Source organism: Bombyx mandarina, chromosome 07, assembly GCF_030267445.1.
Source record: "Bombyx mandarina strain Sakado chromosome 07, ASM3026744v2".
Taxonomy (NCBI): domain Eukaryota; kingdom Metazoa; phylum Arthropoda; class Insecta; order Lepidoptera; family Bombycidae; genus Bombyx; species Bombyx mandarina.
The window spans coordinates 10,191,117-10,201,463 of NC_143214.1; the positions used below are offsets into that span (position 1 = coordinate 10,191,117).

General features: G+C 36.6%; 1 protein-coding gene across 1 annotated transcript; it reads right to left on the reverse strand.

The window, feature by feature from the left end:
- Positions 1 to 1,945: 1,945 nt before the first annotated feature.
- On the reverse strand, positions 1,946 to 9,232 carry GSTe1 (glutathione S-transferase epsilon 1). Its single transcript, XM_028169381.2, has 6 exons — positions 9,119 to 9,232; positions 6,222 to 6,372; positions 4,978 to 5,036; positions 4,087 to 4,228; positions 2,480 to 2,673; positions 1,946 to 2,143 (listed from the first exon to the last, which is right to left on the reverse strand). Exons 2-6 carry the CDS (start codon positions 6,363 to 6,365, stop codon positions 2,014 to 2,016), a joined length of 669 nt encoding a protein of 222 aa, XP_028025182.1. The 5' UTR covers positions 6,366 to 6,372; positions 9,119 to 9,232; the 3' UTR covers positions 1,946 to 2,013.
- Between the last annotated feature and the right edge of the window lie 1,115 nt (positions 9,233 to 10,347).

Genomic DNA, 10,347 nt, shown 5'->3' on the forward strand with positions numbered 1-10,347 from the left:
AAGAGGTCCTACCACCAGTAAAACTACCAGCTTTTGCCAGATCACCGTTATAAAATTCAGACTTTGACTTCACGGCTCGAGCCTAGCGCGGCATATGATGACTTGGCTGCGTTAATCACTTTGCACCATATAGACCGTAAACTCTTTCACATATCTATTTCCATAAAATCCATACGTCCTCGGTGGTTTAGCTTGATGAGAAACTTTAAATAATATTTTAAATTTATTTGTATCTTATGTACCTGACGGGAAAATCTTGGCAAAAACCACTTAAATGCTTACATTGATCTATTTTAATAAGAAATTGGTGTTAACTCTTCACGCAATTTGAGAACAGCTTCTATAGTATCATATTAGTTTTTGATTACTTTTCGTCAATTAGATCATGGTCTTAATTGTTCTACAAAAGCCTCAAAGCTGCCATTATGCTGCCTATATTGTACCTTTATAATTAGAAGAACAAATACTGTACACGCCCAATAATACATACGTCAACTCCACGATACGGTAATTGCACACCAAACTGAGCTGGTCGGTTATACCATAATTACTACAAGACCCAGTAATTTAAGGTACTTAATTTGTTTGAAGAATGTTTCCTGTAGTAACTGTCGTTAAAAGTTGACTATTTGTTTGAAGGCCTGGTATTTAGTGGTTTATGTGTTGGCTGACACATAGGCTTTGTATACACCGAATGTATGTAATAATGTATGGAATGTATATAAAGGGAAGTTTGAAATTAGTGCCAGTTATAGTGAAAATAAACAGTCAAATGTTATAGTGGTATGGAAATGCTATGTGAAGAGAGGACGATGCTGTAGCACAAAAGGATCTGGGTATGGAAGTAGACTGTCGTGTGAGGAGGGAGCGTCCTAAAACGACTTGAATGGATTATATGTATAAGAGGATATGCGAGAGAAGAGATGGCGTTTTATAGAGATGAATGGAAAAAGATATACTGCATCGACCCCACAATATGGGATAGGAAAAATATATGCTGCATCGACCCCACAATATGGGATAAAGAAGATGATGGTTTCGATTACACCGAGACTCAGTCAAGTAGTATGCGACTGTTGTTGTAGCTTCTACATAACAGGATTACACATTAACAATTTTCTCTCCGGCTCTGTACTAAGGACTGGTGCGCTATCTCGGTCACCACTATCTTCTGCTACAGAACTTTCATAGCTCTTCCGTGGTACCAGTATCATCTCCTCATTCATAATCTCCTTTTCAAATTCTTACTTTTACTTATATTCTTCTATCTGTTCTTATAATTTCCCTGTAAATTTACAGATGGCCAATAACGTTACACACTGATTGGTGTCATTAAGCTGCCTATATCTGCCCCGAATGGCGAATCCTGGTTTTAAGGGTAAATAAGCTGTGTTGTGAAATTAAAACATTATATTTATCTTAGGTTGACGAACGCATGCGCTTCCGTAACTACATCTTCCAAGGGGACCGGCTGTCTATTCCTTGTGCAAAAAAGCCATTCTATTTGGAAACTATTGGCCGTTAATTTTTTGGGTTGGGAGAAAGTCGCCATGTACCTTGGGGACATACAATAGACATGTCAGAGTTGAACGGAATAAAACCCACATGTCGCTCAACAACCCGCGTTCTAGCTTCGGATGAGAGACCTAAACCAAGGAATCTCCCCACCATCGTACTCCTACTTAAAAAGCTTATCTAAAATTGAGTAAGCTGTTTAAGTGAATTTAAGTAGTATTGATTTTCTTATCTGGATAAACGAAAAACGCAGTCTTTCTCAGATACTTACGACACCTAAAGACCTTCTGTACCCAAATGGACTTCGAACCGACAGATGGGCTTTCTTGTTTAAAATAAAACAGATAGACTAATGAACATAAATTTCAATCGATACGATTTCGATCGATAGACCTATTTATATCGCGAGTCATAATAAATCAGTCGTAAAGATTTTATAATAACATTTAATTGAAAACTTCTAGTGATTGCTAGTGACTATGCAATCATCGATTTTTTTTATTCTTTTCCACGACTCAAGTACTGCTTCAGTAACGCCTTGAATTCCAATAGGCCTTTTACGTTGTTTCCTCTCTGGTAAAAGTCTAGTTCCGAACAGCGCTTCAACCACGAAGTTATCTTGGGATACCTGGAAGGGAATTTTGCAAATTGTTTATTTTAGAAAGCGTCTATTTCTGTATATTTGGCTCGATTGTTTAATTGTTATAGTTATTATAGGTAAGGATGTGTTCGAATCACATCGGCGTCGCTAGTTTAGGATATAACGACAAAGGGAAGATCTTCCACAGAGCGGATATAATTGCTCCGTAGACTTACAGCCCAAAAGCTATTGTTCGAAGCTTGTACATATGCAAGCAATTGGAATTGGAAATTTCGTTTACAAGATTTAAGCTTCTGTCAAATATCTTGTATTTTATGACAGCTACCCATGACTAATGGATATGTATTGAACATCTTTACTCACTCTTTCTCATTAATAGGCAAGAGCGCATCCAAACTACCGATTGTAGCAACGCAGCTCATATCAGCCACAGTGACGTCATCGCCGGCGATCCACGGCGAATCAGAAAGAAACTTCTCCGTGAAATCATAAGCTGACTTTATTTTGGCCAGACCTTGAGGCTTGAAGGTGGTCTCGCCCCAAAAGAATATGGGTTCCTGAAATCATCATGTATTAGATTAACGTAAATCATTAAATTTATTTTACTCGTCTCTTGTGTAAGAATAAATACAAATAAGACAGGTAAGGACCGAGGAGCTAAGCTGCTGCCTAACGCTAAAGCCTCATTTGAAGATATATAATATAATATAAGCATCCACCTCGTATCTAAAGGTCGTATCGTCGTGGCCTAAAGGATAAGACGTCTGGTATATTCGTATCTAGCGATGCACCACTCCGCCCAATTCTGCTGTGATGCAGTAATGCGTTTCGGTTTGAAGGGTGGGGCAGCCGTTGTAACTATACTGAGACCTTAGAACTTATATCTCAAGGTGGTGGCGCATTTACGTTGTAGATGTCTATGGGCTCCAGTAACCACTGAACACCAGGTGGGCTGTGAGCTCGTCCACCATCTAAGCAATACCTCTTTTATTCCGCATAACTCAGACCATGAGCTGTCACGATCGAAATCAATAGGGAAAATATAATATCGAGGGGTAAAAGGCGATTTGGTACAAGCGACATTCCCCTTAATACACGACTTTTATATTTGTTATTAAAAGTGAGTTTTATTTGGTATTACGTAGCATCAACAGTTCGATGATTTCAATTTAATTTAAATTATCTGACGAAGCATGTTACGGATAATAACATGTACTTTTAGGTTAGGAATATTATGTTCTTTTTTTTATATAATTCTAAAAAATATAATTTAAATAAATTATATGTATATATTAAAAAAATAAAAAAATTCTAGTAAACTTATTACTCCATTGAAATACCTGAAGAAGTTTTTAGTTATGGTATTTTTTCCAAAATTTTAGAATTTGAATGTCTCTCCTGTAAAGTTGCAAAAATATCGCTTTAACCAAACATCCCTCGATGTAATGAATGTATATATGTATACTGATTATTCGGATAATACTATGTTGGTGGGAAAGTGTCGCTTTATTCACTATAGGGTTTATAGCATTCACGATACACGCAGCAACAGCTGTCCCGATCCACTACTGGTGCTTTTAGGTAACTCAAGCGCCGGTCATCGTTCTCGTCGAACCCATCGCTTGCGACGAAGGGCTCGGCGAGTAAATTAACCCACAGACACGGCCCACTGAGTTTCTCGCCGGATCTTCTCAGTGGATCGCGTTTCCGATCCGGTGGTAAATTCTGCAAAGCACGGCTCGTGCTAGGGTTCGTGTTAGCAACGTCGTCAGGTTTGAGCCCCGTGAGCTCACCTACAAGCTCGCCGAATTTAGAATAACCCCTCGAGGTTACTAGAATAGGTAGAAAAAAAAGCAACAGTTGACATAAATCATTGAGATATAAAAATGTACTCGGGATATTGATAAGGTATCTAAAAACAAAAGAAGTCTACCTTACTTTAGTGACCAGATTGAGAGTATTGTACTTACGTCGTTTTCTCGCAAAGCAGGATACAGTATTCCACTGTCGAAATGTAATCTCATCTCAATCAGGGCTCTCTTCTCTGGGTCCTCGGGATAGTATGAACTGCCTTTGCCGTATTTGTTTAGCAAATATGTAGCTATTGCATGACTGGAATTGTTCAAATTTGACGATAGATTTTTTTTAAATGACGTTCACATAAATTATTCAAATATCTTTACAAGGAAACGGTTTGTGTATGCGTCCTAACTTAGAGCAAGGCTTTTTCTTAAACCGATGTAAGGAATTTATGTCCATTTAGATGGTTATTGGTTAATGGAACTTAGACATTGCAGTTGAATAACGCCTTGAGATATTAAGTCAAACTCTGAATTGTATAACAACTTTAGCTTTAGTCTTTAGCCTGCAGACTTTCGAGGAGGAACGGATAAGTGCTTTGCGGCCTAAATAGGAAGGATGGAAGCACATCCGTGTGGAATTACAAAATTTCCCAATCACTGGTCTAATTGGAATCATATGCCATATATTTCAATTACGATATATTTAAATACATATCGACGCTTGAAAGGCAAACGTGACTAAGCGACAATAACTGCTTTGTACATAAATGATATATTTAAATACATATCGACGCTTGAAAGACAAACGTGACTAAGCGACAATAACTGCTTTGTACATAAATGTTGGCAGTAACCATATTCGATGCACAAAAAAAAAATATTTCTAGGTCTATCAAAATCATTTCAATCCTACAACTAGATTCGTTAAAATAATTTTTTTTCAGGTATTTCAACTTTAAATTAGTCTACTGTAAAGTTCACGCATTGTCGCTTAGTCACGTTTGCCTTTCAAGCGTCGATATTATCTCTAACTTTAAAAATATGGTTTAGTATAATTACCTGTCCCAGATGACGAATTTGTCATCTGTCAGCATAGGAATGGTGTGTTGAGGGTTTAGCTGAAAAGAAAATGAACGTTTTTTTTTTCAGGGCATTTCGTCAGTAGCTATCAGTAACTTGGCGAATGCTGACTTTGAATCATTAAGTGATTTCTCAATTTCATGAGGATCTTACTTTAGTTACACTTCATATCCTACCCCTAAATCGGATTCCACGACCGTTCTTTGATGACCAAAATAAACAGAAACGGTGGTACCAGTTAAGAAATACCGGTGCTCCAAACGTTCAAAATATCTGTCTCTTTTAGTCATGAAACTGGTACTCGAATTTCTGGTCAAGTTGGTTGAGTTTAAAAGCACCCGTTAATATATTTTTGAAAACGAAAGAAGGAAAATGCAGCATCATAAATGATATGCCAATAAACTTATCATTTGAAATTGATAAGATTTCGTAAAACGCTAAACTAAAGATGAACATGATGACAGATTACGTACCTATTTTAATATTTCAATAGTTATGATAATACAATAGTATCCATTATACTTCATTAAATTCATTCATTTCAGGATTATTCATTTTCTTAAAGCATTCATTCCGATTCCATTAATGTAAGTCAAATGTAATAAATTAATGTAAAAAAATAATAATCTGAAAATCAGACGAGAATCTCTGGCTAATATATTATTAATGTTCTTATTAAAATATTGTTGTGGCATTGGGGCTAGATAATCAGATACTTCTTTTTTTGAATCCTATTCGAATTTTAGGGCTTTGCAGCCAAAGTTTTATTCGTGGTTAAGAATTTCATCAGTTATCTATCCCTATCTTTCCATGTGTGTCGTAAAATATGGATTAGGTATTCAACCAGATAATTCCAGCATATTCAGTATTAATATCTGTAACTATACTGAGACCTTGGAACTGATATCTCAAGGTAGGTGGCGGCATTTACGTTGTAGATGTCTATGGGCTCCGGTAACCACTTAATATCAAGTAGGCCGTGAGCTCGTCCACCTATCGAAGCAAAAAAATATATATATAATTGTGTTCGTCAATGCCTTTTTTATCTAAGGGTTTATATCACAAGTTTCATGTTTCTAGGCTCTGATAAATTTAAAAAAACCAGATGGCTCTGATTTTATTATATCAATTCAATTATGACAGGAAAAAAGAAGCTAATTCAATTAAATTAATTGGTCAACACGAAGATGTCAAACTTTTTAAATGTCATTTGATTATCGTACCTTCAAGAACTCCTCTTTCAAATGATCTTCAGCTAAGAGGTCCACGTCTACGTATTTTACGTTGGGAATGTTCAGTGCTTCGATAACCATGTAGACAGCGCGGACTGGGGGACTGGCGTCCATCTTGTAGAGTGTTAGCACCATTCTTGTTCTGGAAATAATGCGCAATGATTCTTTGAGGATCTTTGAGAGCTCAGTAATTGGTATGAGGTGGACGATATAATGTGAATGTTGGCCCCCATCATTACACATGAGGCTGAAGTCTCAATATGTACCGGCTGGCAATATAATGGAAACGTATGACCTTTGCAAATAAATTTTGGTTATGGTCATTTGTAGGAAAACGGGAAAATAGACCATCTAATGGTGGATCGTTCATGGACTTCATCACAGACTCAGCCCACTGAGTTTCTCGCCGGATGTTCTTAGTGGGTCGCGTTTCCGATCTGGTGGTAGATTCTGCGAAGCACTGCTCTGCACTGCTCTTGCTAGGGCCGGTGTTAGCAACACCTCTGGTTTTGAGCCCCGTGAGCTCATCTATACGCTACGGTAACGCTGATATTGCCTCTCAAGGCTATCAGCATGGGTAGGATAAAGGACATCAGCAACCTTTTTCAATTAAGTCGCTGTCTACTACCGAGCGCTCTCTACAAGCCTCGGTGCCACGCCCGGGTGAATTGACTGGAGATTTCAGTGGAGCTAAAGTTCTACGCAGTCCCAGACGAAAGAAAGTGTCCGGGATTTTTTTTTACGTTTTTTTTTTAATAGGATTTATTATTATTATTTTTTTTTATTGTCTGAGCAGGCAGACGAACATACAGCCCACTTGATGGTGAGTGGTTACCGTCGCCCGTGGACGTCAGCAATGCCAGGGGCAGAGCCAAGCCGCTGCCTACCGCTGACGAATTATAGATACTCCCTTCAAAAATCTACGTTGAAATAATATTTCATAAATGCCAATGTTTTTTGTGGTTTCCGCATGCGCTGATCTTACAAGGAAAACAACATGTTGACTGAGATGTATAGGTGATGTATCTTATTGTACATGTGTGGTATGTACTTAAGTAGGATTTTCCTGTAACACAATTATGTTTTTTTGAGGTCTAAGTTCTAACACAAGAGTGTTTCTTAAATTTTTTACACCTTAGTCGTTCTTGAGCAAGAATACTAAAGTATCGATTACGGATCGTTTGGAACCTCTGGGTCTGCGGAGGGATTTCGGTTCCCTCTGTATTTTGTACCGTATCTTCCATGGGGAGTGCTCTGAGAAATCGTTTGTTTATCATCGCACCTCCCGCCATCGGGGCAGAGTTCATCCATATCATCTGGAACCGCTGCGTTCATCGACAGTGCGTTTCCAGAGGTATTTTTTGCCACGTACCATCCGGCTATGGAATGAGCTCCCCTCCACGGTGTTTCCCGAGCGCTATGACATGTCCTTCTTTAAAAGAGGCTTGTGGAGAGTATTAAGCGGTAGGCAGCGGCTTGGCTCTGCCCCTGGCATTGCTGAAGTCCATGGGCGACAGTAACCACTCACCATCAGGTGGGCCGTATCCTCGTCTGCCTACAAGGGCAGTAAAAAAAAAACTTCAGAGGTGTCAAGGGACACCCGGATGGAACGAAGTTTCTTTCGATTAATTAGTGAAGGAATTGTAATTTTTTTTTTAAGTTATAATAATAAATTACGGCATTATGAAGAAGAAAAAAACAATACTATGAACTAAATTACTATTGTTGAAACGCTATCTCGAGAAACTGTACTCATTACGCGGACCAATCGGATACGAGCAATGTCACGCGATAAGCGCCTACACGTTGATTGGTCAGAATGACGGATCTAAAAAGTGTCGTGACAACTTTTCGTAAGAATTTTTTCCGTCTAGCCCCCTTTCACAACGCGCGATAAGGAACTTCGTTCCAAAAAGTATTCGAAATGTCGGTTTAAAGGCGAGTTTAAATATTAAAAATTGTTTTAGTTATTGTATTTACGGTTGTTGTTAACCAATTGATATTATATTTAACTATCACTAAATAGTATAAAATGAAGTTTAGAATAATAATGTTTTTATATTTTAATTCAATAGACTAGTGAACGAGAACGCAGTTAACCACCTATTAAGCTATTACCTGTTAAGTCTATACAATGTGGCCCATGCCACCCATGATCGAACACTGTGGTGGAAAGTTACATGCGATCGCGATCCTCAGCAGTGAGGGAAGATGAAGAAGCAGAAGCTATCACTGGAGCCCAGAAATGTACGAGAGTATGTAAGCATGTGATTGCCGCCAGCGACTTAGTGACATTGATAAAAATACTAAGAAAAAAATACTCGTGTCTCAAGGTGAGAGGCGGCATCTACACTGTTGATGTCTACAGGCTTCGGAGACATCATTAGGGGGACCTTGAAAAATCTCAAGAAAATATTAACTAAAAGATTAGCCGACGCATTTACTTTTACAGTTACTGCAATCTCTGTGTACCGTAAATTATTTACATGTTTTGGCGATACAGCAAACGTGTGTGTGTGTGTGTTACAATCCGAACTATTATGTCTATCCTAAATTGACAAGTCGATACGCTTTTATTAGCTTCAGACGTATTGTTTGTAACGGAATCTTTGAACATGATTTTGACCCCCTTCAAAACGTCCGATTAACTCGAAATTTGGTATACTTATTAAGGACTGATGACAATTTGTGTTATTATAAAAAAAAATTTAAAAAAATTATATTGAATAAATTTAAATTTAACTAAAATAATAATAATAGTTTAAAAAAACTAACATTTTCAATTTTTAGTGGCATTATCTATAAAAGCGTATTTTGTTAGTTTTTTAAACTATTATTTATTTATATAACGTTTCACTGCCGTGCGTTTAAAAAATTGAAGTACTTACAAACTATTGTGAATTTATCGTAGACGAGACGTCCGTACTGATAGAAATTTGAATTGCGAATGGAATGAACGAATGTCATTCATATAACTGTGTCTACTGTCAGTGATAAGCGAAACTGTTTTTGGATACGGTAATCTATACATTATAATACGTGAAGCAAAAATTTGTAGCCCTTTTTACGAAAATTGCGCTGATGGAGGACTATGAAATTTTCCACGCTTATGGATAATACAGAGGAGGAGTACAGAATGTTAATATATTTTTTTAATTACGCAAGAAGTACACTAAAGCAATAAAAAATACATTACAAACACTAATATGTATTTGACATTTAAATTATGGAAAAAAATACACTAAAGCAATAAAAAATACATTACACACACTAACATGTATTTGACACACACACATATTTAAATACTCGTTGTTTATTGTCAAACTTTTGTTATTGCTTATAGTCTGTGGTCAAATTGAAAATAGATTGATATTGTTTGTCTTTATTATTGTTTTTCTATAGTGTAGTCTTGGCGAAATCTGTGATTAGAGAAGGATAATAGTCTTTGACAATAGAAGCATAATGATGTTCAAACTTATAATTTCAATTAATTATCTACCACTATTCTAATTAAATATTTGATTTCTTTAGTTTGGGTACATGGCTAGATTAGCCGATAACGTGGTGTTAACTGACATAACAAAGTGAGGTACAGAGCAAATAATTTACAATAAAATTGGTATTTTTACCACCGGTGGACTTTGAGATTGTTGCACCCTTATGATAGATAAACCAGTAAAACATTCAGCGTCTTATTTTTAAAATACCACATCAATTTTTCGTGTCTCTTGGCGATACGTAATTTGTCCATTAATAGTCTCTATTTACAGATGTTTAAGTGTTTTAAATCAAAACAAATTATAGGTCATTTAAAATTTGAAAAGTAATGTTTCAGCTCAGTCTCAATCAGAAGTGATCTAGTGAAGTCAAAACGAAAATAATATTATTTCGATTACTAATAAATGCCAATCCATCTGATTTTAAAGGATTCTTCGAATCGTTATGTCTCAAAATTATATTGGATTGTTGCCTATATTAAAATATATCACCAAATTCTTAGACATTGTTTCAAATAAGTTCATCAAATCAAAATGATTCCTTGATCTTTAAGATATTTATAAGCGAACACTTTGTCACAATTATAATAGTTTATTGGTAGATTTGTTACGTAATTCAT